This window comes from Nasonia vitripennis, chromosome 2, assembly GCF_009193385.2.
Source record: "Nasonia vitripennis strain AsymCx chromosome 2, Nvit_psr_1.1, whole genome shotgun sequence".
Classification (NCBI taxonomy): domain Eukaryota; kingdom Metazoa; phylum Arthropoda; class Insecta; order Hymenoptera; family Pteromalidae; genus Nasonia; species Nasonia vitripennis.
In genome coordinates, this window is record NC_045758.1 from 28,894,395 (window position 1) to 28,914,027 (window position 19,633).

General features: G+C 40.7%; 3 protein-coding genes across 18 annotated transcripts in view; all 3 read left to right on the plus strand.

Annotated features, from left to right (window-relative positions):
- Positions 1-7,362, plus strand: part of LOC100119816 (probable Ras GTPase-activating protein) — a 191,725-nt gene extending 184,363 nt beyond the window's left edge. For 9 of the 15 annotated variants that reach the window (XM_032597097.1, XM_032597098.1, XM_032597099.1 and 6 more), the window contains 4 exons: positions 84-1,742; positions 2,021-2,145; positions 3,245-3,298; positions 4,114-6,959. In XM_032597097.1, the coding sequence (XP_032452988.1) occupies positions 84-1,742; positions 2,021-2,145; positions 3,245-3,298; positions 4,114-4,459 (2,184 nt within the window). In that variant the 3' untranslated portion in view covers positions 4,460-6,959. Of the gene's footprint in view, positions 1-83; positions 1,743-2,020; positions 2,146-3,094; positions 3,177-3,244; positions 3,299-4,113 lie in introns of those variants that run through there. The other 6 variants (XM_008205980.4, XM_016982652.3, XM_031924372.2 and 3 more) reach the window with 5 other exon arrangements.
- Positions 7,363-8,149: 787 nt separating this feature from the next.
- Positions 8,150-9,265, plus strand: LOC103315743 (speckle-type POZ protein B-like). The gene has a single exon (XM_008206177.1). It carries the CDS (start codon positions 8,150-8,152, stop codon positions 9,263-9,265), a length of 1,116 nt encoding a protein of 371 aa, XP_008204399.1.
- Positions 9,266-10,562: 1,297 nt separating this feature from the next.
- Positions 10,563-13,001, plus strand: LOC100119922 (speckle-type POZ protein-like B). 2 transcript variants are annotated; one of them, XM_031924369.2, is made up of 2 exons: positions 10,563-11,863; positions 11,913-13,001. In XM_031924369.2, exon 1 carries the CDS (start codon positions 10,777-10,779, stop codon positions 11,845-11,847), a length of 1,071 nt encoding a protein of 356 aa, XP_031780229.1. In that variant the 5' UTR covers positions 10,563-10,776; the 3' UTR covers positions 11,848-11,863; positions 11,913-13,001. The 2 variants fall into 2 exon arrangements, with proteins under 2 accessions (XP_031780229.1, XP_001603620.1); XM_001603570.6 differs by having other exon boundaries at positions 10,564-11,863; positions 11,932-13,001.
- The last annotated feature ends 6,632 nt before the right edge of the window (positions 13,002-19,633 follow it).

Here is a 19,633-nt window from a genome sequence, read left to right on the forward strand (position 1 = left end):
AAACTGAGTTACTGCTGTGAATCTCCTCTTAAACCATCGTAAAGAATACTCACTCATTAAAATATCGTCCTTTACTTTCACAGAGTTCGAAAGAAACGCAAAACAACTTGATGGAGTACGACGGCTACATCGACCTGGGCAAGCAATTATCGCTCCTACACGCGCTTCTCCGCGAGAGCGTCGCAACGACTTCGTCGAACTCTCCCTCATCGCCACCCTCCCGTCTCCCAGAGATCCTCGACAGGATCTCTCAGGCCCTCGATCAACCCGGGCCTTCGCCTGTACCCTCGACTCTACGCTATCCAAACCTCCAGAACAACATTTTTCGCTACAACGACCCGACCATCGCCAACAGCAACACCAACCTCTCGATCTCCGCGACCTCGACTCTCAGCAGCAACCACAGCACTCTGAACGGCACGATCGGCGACAGTACCGAGATCATTCAGAGCAATACACTCGGACACAATGCCAATAACGGCACACGAAGCCCGAATGTGGTTAGGGCTGCGACACTGCCCCGCAACGCTTACATGCCCACCAACGGCAAGCTTCAGCTGCAAATCAACAACGATGACTACCCGCTCGAGTCGTCGGCTTTCGTCTCCAGGTCACCGACGCCCATCAGTCGGCAGCAGCATCTTCATCAGCGAGCCACTGCCTTCGCAGCCAACAATCGCAGTGGACCCGGATACAGGCTGGTCACCAGCGCAAGTTTAGCTAATGTGAATCACTGTCAGACTAACGCTAGCCATCCGACTAGCCCTACGAGGTCCGAGAGTCACAGCAACTTGAAGGACTCGAATTACAACATTACCGGCAGTCAGTCCAACAACAGCACGATGGCCCAACACAGACACAACATCTCCAGGCTGCAGAACCTCGACATTCACGACAGATGCGAGGACAACTACAACCACAATAATTATAACGTGTCGAGGTCTGCGAGCAGGAACCACTGCTGTAAGGAAGAGAACGCCAACCAGACCCATCAGCAGAACTATAACAACGTCTCCAAGACGACGATCAACGCCAATAACCACACCGGCTCGAACATCACTCTGTCGATCAACCACCAACCGAACAACAACAGCTACCACAACTCGAAAACCAACGGCGGCAATAACCCAACCGGAGCACAACTAGCTAACGGTAATCTGGACGAGTTTTCAGACCTGCTGAGGTATGCCGACGACGAGGTGAGCGAGTCCAAATCGCAGAAGGGTTCGCAGATCTCGATCTCGCAGCTGAGCAATGTTGCCTCTTCTGGCTACCAGAGCTTCGCCGCCTACAGCCAGAGCTCTAGCCCCGTAGATCTCACGAGCAATAACGCCAACGGCCACATCCTCAACAGCGCACCTCTAGCCTTCGCCAACCCGGTATATCACATGGAGTCGAACCATCACGGTAGAAACGGCAGGCGAGGAAGCACCAGCTCCGACGAGCGAGAAGGTAGCAATGGTGGTGTAGAGAACGTAAGGGGTGTCGATCTCAGCCCATCGCCACCACTGCAGCAGAACGCGAGGAACCTGCAGAGGAACGGACTACAATCGCACCAGTGGAGACAGAATAACTCGGCAATCAGGCCGGGAAATAATGAACAGAGCCAGAACAACGTGTGCTGCACAAAGCTGAGGAGAAGGCTGTCGCTGGACTCCACGAGAGATCTGTCGGATACCAGTGAGGAAGAGAGCTGCGCCACAAGGAGAAGCAAATCCAGAAGTCATCGAAGTATCGATCAGGTAATTTGCATGACTGGTGATTCAGGAGAGGGGTGACTCAAAGATTGATATGTAATTCGAGGAAAAATTCGTCTATGGAATGCTGCGAGATATTTTTGGAAATCTTCTAATTACAATCGAGATTGTCAACTTAAAATATCTAATTTTTTAATTAATAATGTTAATAACCCTGTTTTTAACGCGGTTACGTCTCATTGTCATATATCAGCCACGCATCGCGCGTCCTACTCGTTAACTCTGTAACTAACAAACTTCTTTTGCTCTATACGCTATTCCAGTACGAGGTCGAAATCGAGAGGTTGCAGAGCAGCGTTGACAGACTGCGTGCCCGGCTGGGCGCCGCCGAGGACGCTGATGTCGACGGCTTGGGGCCCGACACCAAAATGAAGAGCATTATCTCCAGGTACTAATCTTTGATGACCAATTCCTTTCACAACTTTATTTCTCTTTACTCTCGTATCTTTAGAATTGAAATTGATAATATTCTCTCTCACTCGCTGTTCATTTTCTCAAAGTTCGAATCTCATCGGCTGCGTATAATAATGGAATGCAACTTGTTCTACTAACGGAACTATGGGGTGTTTTTAATGTTTTTTTTTTCGTGAGACTAATTCTGACATGTGTCGTCAAGCGAGTACTAATCAGGAGAGTGCCGCTGGTTTGGTGAAAATTGTTTTTTTTTCAGAAACGCAGGTTTGGTTCTGACTATTCCATTAGGCGCTCAGCTAAACTAAATTCATTGACATTCATATTAAAGTGTAGAATATATTGCATTAATAATTGAATACATTCCCAAGCTTTTATGAGATTTTAGCTCTACTTACTATTGTGACACGAGTAAATAATGGAATGCAGACGTAAACATGGGTTTCCTTTTTTTTGTAGTAGGTAGACGTCTTTTCAGTGGAATCAGAGTAATTAATAATCGATATTTGCACGATTGTCGACGAAAGAGCAAGGGATTTTCGAACTTGAAATGAATAGTCATTTTAAGATATAGCCTGATCGCAATCCTTCAGCGAAATCGCGCATCACTACTGTTCACCATCATACAAATATCAAGTATCGAAGCTTGAAATGCAAATTTTTATATCACGCGCCTATTTACCGAACAATCAAGATTGAATTACTAGAGCCAAATAAAATAAAAGATGCAATGTTTGCAGAGAATAAGCAACACGGAAATATAAGATTTTGATGAATAAAGTAGATTTTAATCTTTGTAATTTTAAATAATAGATACTTACTTGTCAAAAGTTGTTCAGTATTTTAATAGAGTGTCTTTTTCTGTGCATTCTCTCTTCGCTGCATTAATGGTATACTCTGGCTTGATCTGGATCTTGGTGTAAGAGTCAAATTATACTTATAAGCTTCTAACATTTTTACATTCTATGTCACGTGTTTAGCATTTGATTGTCATGATTATATTTTTATCTATATTGTCGTATTATTAATTTTTATGATTGTTACAAAAAATATATATATATATATTATATATACAGTCACAGCGCGCTCTACACACAAAACCGCTTCTTCTACGCTCCACAAAACGTTGCGTAAGGACTTATATATATACACACTGGTCTCATATTGTTTTACACTCGTAATGTTATTATTGCTTATTAATTTGGGATCCATCAGGCATATTATCCAAAATATTGTTTGACAATACACCACTACATTCGATTAGCTGTTTTACCCCTGTTTATTATTATTATTATTATTACTATTACTATTAGTTAACACTGTATACATGCGTGCAACAATACTTTCTATGACTTTGTATTGGTTGCTCGATTTTCAGTTTTTTGCGCTTCCTCTATTGCGTGCAAGTTGTTGTATTAAGCTATAATTTTTACCTACAGTAAACCCTGCACCGTATATAATCTTGATTTGCGACTTTTTATTAGCGCAATCTGTAATTATTCACCAGAAGAGCTACTTCGTCATAAATTGTAAAGTTGAAATTTACGGTTGCTTAGTAGCTCTTTAAGAACAAAATTTTGACGCGCGATAATCGTGTATGCTTCTAGTAGTTATAAAAAATGTGAAACACTATCTCTTAACAAATATATATATATATATATATATATATATATATATATAGACTGATTAATCTTTGTATGATATTTTAGTTTTCAAGAAAGTGTTGCGTTGCATTGTTTATACTTTTGTCTTAATTATTCTCATTTGCTACATAAATACGGAATGATATAATACATTGCTCGGCTTAACGTTGCTAGACCGAATGAGTGTTGAGCTGAGTGTTGCTACAATCGACTTGTCGAATCTCTCCATTATACCATATGCCGTACTTCGCACAAACCACTTGAATCTTGGCAAGTGAACTAATAAAGTCTCGATTTTCCAGGTTGATATCCGTGGAGGAGGAACTGCGTCGCGAGCAACAAAAGATGTCAGCAGCGCTGTCGTACAAGCAGCGCGTGATCGACGCGCAGGAGCAGCAGATAGCCGCCTTGGACGCGGCCAACTCGCGCCTCATGTCGTCGAATACAAGACTGTTGTCCGCATTAAGCACCCTGAGGGAGCGCTACCACGGTAACAATACCAACAACGCCACCAATGTCGGCAGCAACACCACCAAACAGTCCAACAACGGCAATTCGTCGGCCAGCAACAACAACCAGGCCAGCGATGCCTCGGCGCTTCTTCAGAACATCGCTGACATCGGCGAACTGAAAAGCTCGACCTGCTAATAGACGCACGACCTTTTTTTTCTTCGATGATGAAAAGTAGCCTTAGAATCTCGCGGGATTTTTGTGTGGATCATATATGGACGAGCTTTGTCCCTGGTTGGGAAGGTGTTGTCAGCGGACGTTGGGTTTATAATTGATCGTTCGATTTTTACCGATTGAAGTTCTGTATATTTATATATCTTTACGATTATCTTTAGGTGTAGGAGTAATTATTATCTATATTTTGCACCGTGAGTTATGACGACTTAAAGGCAATCAAGTTTGCGTTTGAGAATTCTTATTTTGTATAGATACGTTGACGCGTTCGCTGCCGATGAGGCATTGAGACACGCGTAAAGTTGGTATTTAATACCTACTTTGAGAAAATCGTGTTTGTTGTACATTTTTTGCTCATAGACAATTAAGTGCGATGTATCATTTATATCATTGCATTGATTGCTCAATAATTTATATTATTACAGTTATGTAGTGTTCACTTTAAAAATATGAATCATAAACATCGAGAATTTAGTTGAATATTATTGTGTTCAAGAGAGTTTCCTAACCAGGGATGAAATCTTAGAATTGCGGTCGTGCGCGGTAACTTTGAATAGGTGAATTGCCTTGTTTTTTTTCGATCAAAAACTGATTTACGTACTTCGACAATTTTTACTCTGTTTGCATTGCATTACCGTAAAAATTATTTCACATCGAATCTTGAAATTCGACATCAGTATTATCGTCGTTACTTGAAAAAAGAAAATTTTTTCATACAGTGGGTAAAAACTGTAGACGCCAACTACACGATTTTAATTTATAGTTAATGCAATGTTAATTATAATATTAGATGTCAACTATGGTATAAGAAAGCATAGTTAACTGTACAACCCATATATGTATTAAGAAAATTTTACGTTCTTCAAAAGAAAAGATCTAACTTTCTAGAAAAAAAAGAAAATTGTCAATAGAAATAGAAGTTTCGAAGTACCACGATTAGTTCTTGCTTTCGATTAGTTTGTTGGGTTGGTTTCTTGCGTAGGATAGGTTTGCGTAAAACCTAATGAAACCAACTGAAAAAATTGTTTTCGGGAAAAGTTGGAAAAGCAAAGAATTTAATGCGCGCTAAACGACTCGTGTTTCAATCGTCTTGGCGTTGATTGTAACTATTTTCGATCTTAACCAACCGAATTTACTTTCGTTATTTTAAATTTAATATTGTGCTCTATTGTATAGTTTGAAAAGCACTTTATTTGTAAATCCTTTTTAAATATCGATGTTCTTTTATGCTTCTGTTATTGCTAACAATGGCGAGACACCACAAAAAGCGTTTATTGAATTAACATCGTTGGTTGTGCAAAATGGGAAATCGATACAATCATGTACGTCAGAAAGAATGCAAAATATTGCTGGAATGCCGTAGGATTCTCATTTGCTTGTAAAAAGTATATATATTATGAAAAAAGCATCTCTGCAAAATTTTGCTTGTTAAAGTGAAAAATTTTTTATGCGCGCGCATTAGAGGCTACCTAGCAATTAGGCAGAGGAAAATGAAAAAGAGATATTTATCACTGCTGTATTGATTGAGTAGACTAATTTCATGTAGCTAAGCGTCCGATTTTGACCAGCGGGAAAAAGTCTCTCTGAGTAAAACAAGAAAAAAGAATGATTGAAAAAAGATAATTGCGATATATCGATATATTTGTTTATATATTCGACGCTATAAGTTCAAATTATTGTGTACAGTTTTTAACATACATTTTTTTTGCAAGGCGGCGTATTTTTCGTTTTCTCTTGCATCTTAAGGCACCAATGAATCGAAAGAAAAGAAAAGAAGCAAAGAGCGAATTGACGCTACAATTTAAAATTGTAAATGACGATCACGCATTTTCAAACGCACTTGGTGTGTGTTTGCCTTCGGCGCACAGTGACTCTTTTCTGGAGATGCACGAGAGCACACAAGTCTGTTCTTTTTCATCGAGAGCACGTTAGCCGATCGGTCGATTGCTTGATCATTGTTTTCCTTTTCTTTTTCTATTCTCATTTCCGAGGAACGCCACTTTTGTACATGACGCGTACGCGTACTTTTTTAAAAGGGTGTCGAGTGTAACTCGCACAAAGGCGCGACAAATTTTCGTCGTGCATCTGTAAAAGATCTTGAGCCTCGAAATAGAAAACTGTACTTTTTAAGCGATAATATTTATTTAGTAGTTTCTACCAAAGATATAAACAAACACAAAAAAGAAAAGTTTCTGCATTGTACAATGTCGCTTGAATTTATGTAAAATATCATCGTTTTTTCTTTTCTTATTCTTTATTAATATTCGCGTCAAATATTCGGAGGAAGAGATGAGAAGGAGTTATTAAGTAAGCACGAAACAGAGTAGGACTCGTAATGTGGAGAAAGCGCATAACGTTTTTGAGAAATCTCACGGATTTTTACGAAGTTAATATATGCGATATATTGATATAATGTAAATGCGCTTCTTGCACATGGCGACTTTTTAAACATAACAAAAAAAAAGATGAAAGAATGCGTAAAGATGAAAGAGAAGTAAGAAAACAGAATGTGCGTTTTCTAAAGTGGCGAAAAAACGATAAATGAGAAAAACAAATATTTCGAAAAAGAGTGTGCGCACTGCATGACAATTTGTTGTTTGACCGCCTTTATACGCGAGCGTTTTTACATCACAATCATCATTATACTACAAGATTATCCATCATCCTAGACTTACTATATGACGTGCGAATGGTGATAAGTGCGAGAGAACGAATAAGATGCGAATGATGAGTGACGTGGAAAAGATTTCTAACGTTGTCTAATCCCGTGGAAAAAGTATTATTTCGTCAATATGTACAATTGAATTGTCATCGAGTCGAGATGTTTATTGAAGATAAAAAAATAAACTTTCTTTCTATAAGAGTAATTATATTGTATAGGAATAGTATTTTTGTTGTTTTCCTTTTTTTATACTTTTTTGTCAAGAGAATCAAGCGATCATTGCTTTTACGAGAGAGCATCCGCAACATGAGATTAATATATATATATTTAACCACTTATCGCAATGGATGCTGCAACCGACGAAAAATTTCAAAAAGATATCTATTTATAAATTAAATATACAGCGTGTACATTACCTAAGTTTCGTATATTTTTTCTGTAATAGAAAATTGTATTTAAGCGTATATGAAGCATTAGATCTACACAAACAAATAAACATTATTAGACACAATTCATCTTTTTCTTTCTATTCCTTTTCTTATCCAATCATCGCGCCATGAGCGGTCCAAGCAGACGCAACAAAAGGCAGTTTTGGCATGAGTGACATACCTCTATGCACTGGAAATAGGAAAGTGACTTGTAGGTACGACTCTGAACCGTTGTATAAAGCTGCATTTGACTTATTGTGGATGGATAGACGTTTTCTGCAATCAAAAGACTTCCAATCTCTCCTTCTGCCACTAGCGTCCGAGTTTTTAATTAAGGGCATTAAATTAATAAGTAGTTATTTCAACCGATTGTCCGGTATTCTTCGTATTCATGGCTGTGCATGCGACATCTATAATTCGTTATTTGGTCATACTGGCACTCACCATACTCAGTCTGGCAGTGAAAGTCCTACAGTTTTGTTGTGCTCGTTCAGTCTATACTAGCTAATACTCATTATCTCTTACAATAACAGTAAAATTATATACACTTGGCAACACGTTGCAATGGAACAAAACGGATCCAACAAAAAGTCCTCCGCGCAAATTACAACCGTGACCAGCATAAATCTCGAGTCGGACATAAAAGTCCGCCGCTACGACTGCAAATGGACCATCAATAATTTTCGCTTCTGCTGTACACATGACGTGGAGCCCGACTCAGATGATGACTCGATAGAATCTCAGCACTTCAACACTGACGGATTAGAGTGGAGCATAGATCTGTTTCCACTAAGTTACTTTAGTGGATATCTATCCGCGCATCTCTATTGTTGTACCGGTGACGACGATTTAGAGAATAGCAAATTAGAACAGGTTCACGCGACAATGTCGATCATAAACAATTTGGGAGAGGAGGTTTGTACTCAACAAAAAATGAGCACGAAGGAGAAGCTAGTGCAAACCCACGGATTGAGGTTCGATCGCATCGTGGAAAGCAGTATTCTTTACGACGAAGATAAAGGCCTGCTGCCGAACAACCAACTGACGCTTCTGTGCAAAGTAACCATCAACGAAACCGCCTTCCTCAAACCTGACGACAACGTCAAGAACACAGTGAACGAGCGTCGCTTGATCGAGTTCGACGACTTCGAAAGACTGCTCGAAGATCGAAATTTCAGCGATGTCAGGATCATCGTGGGAGACAAAACGTTTCACGCCCACAAAGCCGTCCTTTCTGTTCGCAGCTCAGTTTTCGCCAGCATCTTTAATCACGTGATGAAGGAGCAGAAGATCGAGATCCCTGATTTGGACGAGGAGGTTGTAGGCCAGCTGTTGCTTTTCCTTTACTCCGGCAGAGTTGATCTCAACAAAATCCAGAGACTGGCGAGTAAACTGGTCGCGGTGGCCGACGAGTACGATGTAGCAGGATTGAAGATAATATGCGAGCAAGCCTTAATAGAAAATTTGAAAGTAGATAATGTAGCTGAAGTTCTCCAAGTAGCCGACAAACATGGTTCGAAACGGCTGTGCGAAGCTGTGTTCGAGTTTTTGCGTGAGAGAAGACGCGGATTGCCGTTGGTTCCTGCAGTTAGTGATGATGCGAAGATTGAAGCAATTTTCTCATCGTTGTCTCCTGAATTTTTGGCGAAACTAATCAGAAGCTTGCTGGATAAGTTGTGACTCGTTGAATGTGCCTATACGTTTGTTTGTTATTTTTGTAATGTTATGATTTCCAATTGTACGAAGCAACGCAAACTTTTATTTTTGAAACGTACAACTAATGAAATACATAATCCCTGGTAGAAAATTAACGAGTGAAAACCGTTAAAAAGTTAAGTTTAGTTGACCATATTATCAAATTTGAATGTAAAAAAATAAAGCAAAATGTTGCTAATATTTTAGTGATGCGTGTCTATTATACCAACACAGTATTATTTTTAAGTTAAAAATTGTTTTTTCCTTTTCTTCTTGCATTAGAACGTTTGCATGTTTTATTACAAATATTTGGATTTTTCACGATTGCAAGATATTTTTCTATAATTTCTGGATTGTAACAGTCATTTGACAAATTTCAAGCAAATGTTCTGTTTTATCTTGAGTTAATGTGTATATCTATGCATTTATAATGTTTAAACTCTTATTTATTTAAATTGTTAACCACAACTTAGCTAAGTGGCCCAAAACTTAGCTTATTAACCGTTAACGTTTCTACCAGGGATGTATCTTTTGTAATAAATATGTTTCGTTATCTATAGTGCACACATATACTGTGTATCCACGCATTCTTCTTAAAATAAATGTGATATATATATATAGTTACTATGCAATTACAATTATATTGTAATCCGAGGTCCTCGAGCGTCGACGGAGTCTTTAATACTTGGAATTGGTTTCTTGAGGAGGCTCCGACTTCTTGCTGCAGATGCCGTACTCGTCGATCAGGTTGTCGGATCCGCGCTGTACGTGGAGCAACCTTGGTACTATGGTCGGATTTGTTGAGCAGAACTTGGCTATCATGTTGGCCTGTCTTTCCAGTTGGTTCGCGCTGCAATGAAAATACGAGATTATGATTTAGTTTATTTGATGAAATGTCTTTAGTTACAAAACATTTTTTTTTTCAAATTTTGTATAGGAATTGCACATTATTCGTTTCTCGGTTTGTCATTCGATGCTCAAAATTTTATGGATGTTAATTTATACGCGAATGATGATTTAGTTAGTATAACAATATTTTATAATACCTAGTAGTATTTGGTAACGATTAAATATTAAAACAAGGAAAAAGTTAACTGGAAGTATAATAATTTGAAATATAATTTACTTTTGCTAAACTGGAACATATATAATAATAATAATATAATCTGAAATATTTCGCTTATAAAAGTGTATAGTGATCCTTTAATCGCATTGCTGGTGTCATTTTTTGTAATATCCCTGGCGGCCACCAGTGTCGCATACCAACTTTGTACTTCCATATAATAGAGGTAACAGATATGAGAGAGTCCAGTCTTATTATTATCGGTGCTTAGAACAGTTGTACGCGTATAATATCTAATGATTCGACAGATATTTGTTCATATTTTGATGCATTTCTAAGAGTACTAAAGCTATAAAGTGATCCGTTATTTTTGTATCGGTTAAAGCAGTGTGAAATAACAATAAACTGCTAATATATCAATAATAATAGTGCAATGGATCAGCATAAATTGTGCCTTCGGAATCACGGCGAGACGCGCACTGAAATAATAGAATGCACTTACGATTGGACTATAACGAATTTTCAATATCATGCTCGCGGTGATGTAGGTCAATCAATTGAATCTCCAGTATTTAAAGCTGGACCTAAAAATGAATTAAGATGGAAGTTATACTTATATCCTGGAGGATGTATCGAAGATCATAACAAAGATGTGTCTGTAGATCTTTGTTGCCTTGACGAATATTCCAATTGCATCAACATTTTTATTGCTATCGCTCGCAATGACGGAAAATCATGTGACGTGCAGAAAAAACTGCGGATACCCAATTCATCGTACCTGAATCAAATAAGTAACCAAAATAGATGCCTATTTCCAGACTTTGTAAAACGCTCTTATCTTGTCGAAAAAGCAAGCGATGTATACTTCAACGAAGGCTCTCTGAAACTCAAATGCCATCTGATTTTCGGAAACGGCCTTGTATATGATCCTCAACCTACGACTACACTGCTTTCCATCGAACTAGACACCACAATCGACTTCAAGCAATTTTTCGACAGCTCCAAGTTCAGTGACGCAAAGCTTGTTCTCAACGGAGGTACAGAAATTGCCGTCCACAGGATCATACTTTCGGCTTGCAGTCCTGTTTTCGCCGCCATGTTTGAAAAAAACATGAAAGAGCAGAGAGAGAACAGAGTCGAGATCACCGATGTCGACGCCAAAGTTATGCGAGAAGTCCTTCGCTTTGTTTACACCGGAAAGGTCAACAATGATATTAAAGCGATCGCTAGCAACCTCTTCGAAGCAGCCGACAAGTATGCGATCGACGGACTCAAGAAGACCTGCGAGAATTCGCTGATTCAAGGACTAAATTTGATGAACGTCGGGAATATTCTAGAGATTGCCGATCGTCACGGGGCCGAAGCTTTGAAGACAGCCGCACTGAATTTTATCGCGGTACATGTGGAGGAACTTGCGAATTCGGAGATGTTTCGAACGAGCATGAGGTCGACTTGTCATCTGCTCGGAGAGATGCTGAATGCCTTGAAATTGAAATACAAGTAGCTTGATGTATTTTTTTGTAAGTATGACATTTATTTTTTATTTGCATTATTTATTTCGAATAATAGTGAAATAACGAATTTTCAGATTCATAGTGGAATGAGATGGATCAAGATTTTCTCTAGCTGCTGATATACTTTCCAAGTGTTAAATACTTCTTTTTGATATCTTATTTCTTTAGTTGGCAGTATATCGGTATTGTTCGATAAAAATAGACTATGGTCGGATTTGTGTAGCAGAACTCGGCCATCCACGTTGGCCTGTCTTTCCAGTTGGTTCGAATTGCAATTAATAAACGTGACTATGATTTAGTTTGTGTGATCTGCTATGGATGTACCGCTATGATAAGATAAGACTTGGAGACGTAATACCAGTCTAAAACTGTCTTGTTTTGAAATGTCGCAGTTATTTTGATTTGCGACAATAACAATATAGTGTTGACACTCGCACCGTTTAGCAGCAGACATACAATTGGCTCTTAACAACACAAGATTTCGCCGTGTAACGCTAAGCTAGAGTTACTTAGTTTCGATTTCGGGCCCAGCTTTCAGCAGCCTGGCTGTACTACAGCCATAACTGTTGCTCTTTCGCAGCTCAGTATGCATATTAGTAAAGTCACGTTTTGAAATTAATTTTTGAGTTCTGAGCTTGAATTAAAAGCTTTTTCAGGGTTGGACATCAATAGAATAACTATTAAAAAACTTGAAGACAGAGATTTCGTTTTCAGTGTTTAGTCGCGTTGCGGTAGGCCTTAAAAAGTTTGTGACGTGAAATTCAAAATGTCCATAAGTCGGCTCAAGGTTAGGTATATTAACCGCCTGCTGACTACATGAACAATTGCATTAGATGCATATTGTATAAACATATTTATATTGAAGTTGAATTTTTCTATCCTATGGCCATTGTTTGAAGTAATAAATATACGGTTAAATTTCCGGAAAAAACGTGTCAGTCTATTTGCAAAGTTTATCCTGTGATTAGAACCACACGTGCGATGTCAATAAGCTGAGTATATAAGAGGCCCACCACGCTACAATTGGATTGTACGAGTGCAGAGCTCTTACAACATTTTAGCACGAATAATCGAAAATTGCGTGAGGTATCACATTTTATACAATTCTTGCTGATGAAAATATAAGGCTCTCTCTCGCATCGCATTCGTGCTTAAAAATGATTTCTACTATCAACCAAGATATAAAAAACCGCTGCCAATTCATTGGCACGTAGCTTCCTCCAACTAAATGTATAAGTCCAATTAATAAAATATTGTTTTAATATATCTATATATCTGCTTGCTACTTTACTTTAGTTGAAAACCGCTTGATGGAATCGTTTAAAATTTTAACAGCAGATAGCTTTTTTTATAGTGAATCACCAAATAAAATTTTGAAGCATTAGACTACATTGTTTTAGAGATATAAGAAATCAAAAAATTTTCAAAAAGAAATTGAAACCTTGATATCTTACGAACCATAGGGGTTTGAAAGCTGTGCAATAAACATAGCCAAAACACATAAAATATCTACTTTTTCCCGAAATCTCAAGTGCAATAAGTCCTTTTTGCGTCCGTAATCGAGGCACAAAAAAACTCATTTTTTTCAGTTTTCGATTTATTACTGAAAAAATTAGTAGTCAAATCACTTGAAATTTTAATGGAGTATAGTTTGACACTTGACCCATTGACATCATTTTTTTCCCGAGGTTATGACGTTTAGTTTCAGAGATATGAATTAAAAAAAAAATCGCCTTTTTCATTTTATCTGCCGAATAAAGCGGTCAATCTCGAGCACCAAACGAGGAAAAGTAGGTAATTTTATTCTCTTTCAGATGCGTCATAGCTGAATTGTTTGTAACAATAGGATAATTGAAAAAAAAACGCAAAGTAGTGTTTTTTAAAAATCAAAAAATGGCCATAAAAAAAGTTAGTTAAGAAATTAAAAAATAACTCTTTCTCCCGAATTCAGAATCCAAAAATATATATGCATGTCAAATTTTATTGATATTGACAAAGTAGTTCCAGAAATATTACGGTATACATACACACTCACACACATCCATACCGACATTTTCCAAAAACAATTGATTTGAACTTCTAACACACTAAAAAGTATTTTCTAGAGGTTTTGGAGAAACTCAAAATTTTACTATTACAAAGCTTCCTCTAGGACGAAGCAAAACGATAGTATGTAAGATTTTCATTTGCATATAAGAAAAGTTAAACGATAGTACCTGTTGCTGACACTCGAACAATTGAAAATGGAGAACACAAAAAAATTAATTGTTTGTCGAAGACTTGGAACTTGCTATCGGTCAAAATATATTTGAAAATTGTAAATAGTGTAAATAATAATGATTTTATCTATTTTGTATTGATCTAAATTTACAATGACTCTGGTTGGTAACATGTATGTTCTACTCAGACGATGTAATACCGACCGCGATATCTACGACGTATGCCATGCAGAAAAAGCAGAAATCGCTTGTATCAACAGTTGAATGACCTCCTACCTTATTTAATTTAAATAATCTATACTCGACACTTGGTTGCACTGTTCTGTATGCATCAGATATATACTGTTACAAGTTTCGGTTTCTTAATGTGAGTGTATTTTTGAATATATTATACGAATTATACTAATCTCAATTTTGTATAAAAGTCACTAAAATCAATGGCAGACGTACTCGCTTTTATCTTCACTCCTAAATAAAAGAAAAACTAAACATTTTGTTTAATCGCTTTATCAATATTTCTTCTCTATACCAGTTCCCAACTCTTTAAATTTGTCTTCTAATTACTCTGTTCGCATCAAACCCCAATCTCTCGTCACTGCTAAATCTCACCACCTCAGCAATCCCACAAGTCAATCGTAGAAGATAAATCTCCGATATTCGATCTTCCTGCGACTCGACAAAGAACTCGATAATAAACAAGGCGAAACATACGGTCCCCCATGTTCCCCCAACTCTTATCAATCGACCGTACATACGCGTACGTGAAAAAGCGCATCGTCGAGCATCGGAGAAGCAGGCAAAAGACAGCCTCGAAAAATGCGAGGATGGGGTGCTTTCCATCTAATCAATCTAATCGAGATGAGCCACGATGACGCCCCCAACGCACGGATGCGCCCGGGAAAATCGATAAGCGCAAGCGAGAACGTATATCCGAGTACGTCCAACAGCGGGAAAAGAAAAAATCGAAGTCCGACTCGTGTGTTTCTTACTTTTACTTGTGGATTTACAGAGACTTATAATAATCTATTTTACGTATAATTGATAGTTGTTTTCGACTAACTGAAAAAAATAACGAATCCGCACTACAAGCCCACACAGCAGCCTATAGTGTCCTCTCGATCTTTTTTCCGCACCTACTCTTCCCCCATTATCTTCTTTTCTCTCCGGCTCAACAACAATCTTCCTTCCCTGCTACTCTCTCCCTCCGCTTCTTTCTGTCACTCCGTTTCTTCTTTCTCGAGCTTCTGCTGCTGCTGCATGCGCGAACACATGCCACGAGGGAAAAGGTCGATGCACTATCTTCGAGCAACTATACAGCAGCATCGGAACCTCGTCGACGACGAGTTGTACGGATTTGGGAGAGCCCGTCATTCACTTCCGCGCGCGCGCGCGCGCACGAGCAGCACAGAAGTCCCGATGACAGAATTTTATTTTCGGTTGGCGCTAAATTAGAAGCGACGCCGGGAGAGTGTATCGAGGGTTTTTTCCTCGATGTCATTTGATTCATTCAAATAATTTTTAAAGAGAGTTTGTGAGCACCACTTGGATTATTTTCAATATTGCGACAAAAAAAAAATGTTATCGACGATGATATCGCGATTAGGATATTGAAATTATTATTCGGTCGAGAAGCCGAAAATCGCTGTTAAACACGAGGTGAATCGGCACTACGAAGCAGATTGATTAAAAAGAAATTCGAGCGGGTCATTGACCCTCTCTATTGGGAGAGAGAGTGTGCGGTAATACACATACACACATGTATACGCATGACGTTTGCTATCTGCGGCCGAACGAACGAACGAACGACGGGAGGGGCGACCTTGCGCGTAATTTCGCGGCCCTGATGTCATTATCGCGTGATAATGACATTCTAACATTCGAAAACAACGGGCCGAGGCTCTCGAAGCCCACACGACTTGACTTAGACCTATTTTTATTCTAATTTTGATTCGTCGAATTTTTTCAGCTGGCTAACTATGCTTTTCTTCTTTTTTTTATTTAAATAGCCTGCTCGGGTATGTCGCGCGTACATCAGTCATCATTGTCTTGGCTTCGATTATGGTTTTTGGCTTCTTGTTTGGATTTGCGGATACGTTCTTCGTTTTTTATGCGGTCAATAAACAACTCTGTCTCTTTTTACAGAATTGAATAGTGTGCGGAGCTATTTTAAAAATAATCCTTTTCTGAAATATAGATTCAGGTTCGACAAACTTTTTACGATATACGCGGCTTAGGTAACTATCGCAGCGCTAATTCTTTTGAAATATAAATAACCGTCGCGTCAGACAAAGTAGAGTCATCGATTGCATCTTCTTCTCTCTCGAAAACGATTATTAGACGCAACGCTTTTGTTTCTCAATAAACATACCGATCCTCGCCTCGATAAGATTAACCGATCGACAAAACGGTTTCATAAAACGAAAAAGAAAACAAGTTATTATGGTACACACGATTCCATTACATATGCGCGACAGAGTCGATGAACCCGCTGATTACAATTTCAATAAACAATCTCGCCTGGATCGTCTGCATCGGGATAAAAATTCTTTTCCGCTGTACAAAACTCAGCGAAAGCTCCAACTCGTCGTCGTCGTCGTCATGGAATTCATTAGCGAAGGTCAACGTCCAAGTTCAGAGAGTCGAAAAAGCAACTCCGAAATCGTCATCCGCACCTCTAGTACGTGTACATAATCGAGAACAGAGGCGACTGGTCTAAGGAAAAGCGAAGCTACGAGAAAAGATAAGGTGAGTATACGGCGAACAAGTGCGATAAGCTCGATCGAGAAATAGTAGTCTCTTTCTCTCTCTCTCTCTCTCTCTCTCTCTCTCTCTCTCTCTCTCTCTCTTTCACTTCGCGTCAACGACGAAGCGCCTCGCGACGATATCTCAAAGTCAATGTCCTATAAAGCACTGGCGCTGCGCGTCTCGTATACTCATTTTCGACTCGTCGAGCTGATCCGCGACTGGGATTCGAGCGCGGAGTTTGAATTCTCGCGGAAGTAACGCGCGTTTTATCCGATTTGTCATAAATTTATGGAGAAAAGGTCGTTACGACACGTATATGCACACACTGTTGCAAGACGGGTCGTAGAACTCGGTATGTGGTAACCGCGAGATTAACGCCTCGATATACCCTCGGCTTTATTACTGATTGAATTATACTCTCTCTCTCTCTCTCTCTCTCTCTCTCTCTCTCTCTTGCGCGCGCGCGATATTTATTTTCATCGTCAGTGTGCATTGACCGCAAGCGCGCAACGATAACTCTCCTCGGCGTATTGTTTTATTTACATAACTCACAATTGAGATCGGCAGAAGTATTTGGAAAAGAAGAGCCGAGCGTCCGCGCGCGCAAAAATAGTTTATCGCACCCCATGTACACACACACTCGGTTATAAAGCAGCATCGCGCGCGGCGGCGGCGCGTTGACCTTAAAAAAGACGTGCAGCAGTTGCGGAAGCTGCGCGCAGTAGCCCGTCCCGCATCCATCACGCGCGGCCTGCAAGGACACGGAATACCAGGCCGCGGATAGCGTTTACGTCTGACCCTCGCTTTGACCTTTTTTTCTGCTCTTTCGGCTCTGCGCGCGTGAGGGAGAGAGAGAGTGAGAGAGAGAGTGAGAGAGAGAGAGAGAGAGTTTTTCGGGGATTCCAGCATGTGTGTGTGTAATTCCTCGGCGTTGGCTACTATGAGGCGAGGTTATTTCTAGAGGAGAGTCGTCTAGGTGGCTGGGTCTATTTCTGGGCGAGTTTACACGCGAGCGGGTGGACGACGCTTCGATCGATCTCTCGAAAATTCAGCGGAGCAAAGCCAGCAAAAAATGTACATCGTCGTCAAACACCTGCCTCAACGCAGACGCACACACATGCATCGCCGCAAGCCTCTCGTATAAGCAGAGAAAGAGAGAGAGAGCGCGCAAGCACGCGGTTGAGAGCGAAAAATAGCGGCGCGCTCACGGAATCAGGAAGAGAGAGAGAGAGAGAGAGAGAGAGAGAGAGAGAGAGAGCGTTGCACCGTCGAGGGTACACTGTACCAGTGAACCCGCCTCGGGTATCGTCGACCCTCCCCTACAGCGCCTCGTATACGCGGCCGCTGCACAATATTCCTCTCCGTCGTCTCCCTACCCTTACCAGAGCTTTCCCCACTCGAGAAGCTGCAACGAGCTCGCGTTCACACCCCTCTGAAGCTCCATGCGCTGAAGGAGAGAGGGAGTCGAGGTGGATGTAAACAGTCGGGGGATTCCCCTCCCTCGCTGCATCGGTTTTTCGCCGTTTTCCACCGTAGAGGGCGCGAATTTTCGAAAAATCCTCGACTATCACACACCTCGTTTGCGATAACAAAAAAGCTCGATGCATCGAAGGCTCAAGCTCACGGTGGACAAATCTAAAAAACCGAGCGGGCCGGTAGGGGCGCTCCCCCCTACACAGCCTCACTCAAACACAGAGAGACGAATTCTCGTCGTCGTCGTTGCGGCGGCGGCGGCGGTGGCGGCGGCGCGAATAAGGGGAGCGAGTGCGGGGCAGTACACACGAGGCATGAAGTGGGGGCCGGAGAGCTGCGTCAGAGTCGAAGAGAGCGAGTGCGAGCGAGACGACGAGATACGATACACAGAGCGAGTAGCGGAGGAGCAGCTCAGCGCGACGACTCAGGCAGGTCATTGACCCCAGCGGCTTGCTGCCGGCTGCTGCTGCTGCTGCTCGGCGTGCTCTGCTGCCGTCCTCGACGACGCTGCTGCTGCTGCCGCCGTTCGTGTTCGTGTGCGTGTGTGTCTGTGTGTGCCGACGAGGACGACGTCGCGCGAGGATTTACGCTTCTTCTCTCGTACTTACTTAACGCACGTGCAACGCTCAGCCGGCTTCAGCGAAAGTGACGACGAGGACGATTCTCTCTCTCTCTCGGAGAGGTGAACTGTTGCTCGCGAGTTGTGCCGGAAGTGAGACGAGTGTGTTGTTGTGCGAGAGAGAGAGAGAGAGAGAGAGAGAAAGAGATCACTGTGCTGTGGACGACGACGGCGACGACGACGCACACGGGAGAGATGCCGGCGTAGAGGAAGACGAGGACGACGATAAGCTTAGCTCGCCGCTATTTTTTTTTCCTCTCAAACAGTAAGTGCGAGCAATTTGTGTGAAGTGCCTTCGACGCTGCTGCTGTTGGATTTATCGTTCCGGGAGTGGAATTGATGAGCTTTGCGAGGGCTCAGTTTTTTCTCTCGTTGTTCACCGCGATGCTCATGTGCTTCGACATTCGTATAATGTCATGTATATATACTTAGTTCTTTAGTTTTGGATCTATACCTATGCATCGAGTGACAAGAAAGAGAGAGAGAGAGAGAGAGAGAGAGAGAGAGACGTATGTAACTTTGGTGAGAAACTGAGCCTAACTGAAAGTGATCAATTTTCATTCCGGACGAAGATTCTCGACGCTTTCGTGTGCGCGTGTAACGCTGTTGTGGTGTAACTCTGTGTGTCTATTGATGGTATAATACAGGCTTAATTACGCAATGATAATAACAAGCAGTTTTTTGAAAAAATTCCAAGCTTCGATCGCTTCTAATCTCTCT

Coding starts and splice junctions, on each gene's coding strand:
- LOC100119922 (XM_031924369.2), top strand. CDS start 10,777: ATGGATCAGCATAAATTGTGCCTTCGGAATCACGGCGAGACGCGCACT.
- LOC103315743 (XM_008206177.1), top strand. CDS start 8,150: ATGGAACAAAACGGATCCAACAAAAAGTCCTCCGCGCAAATTACAACC.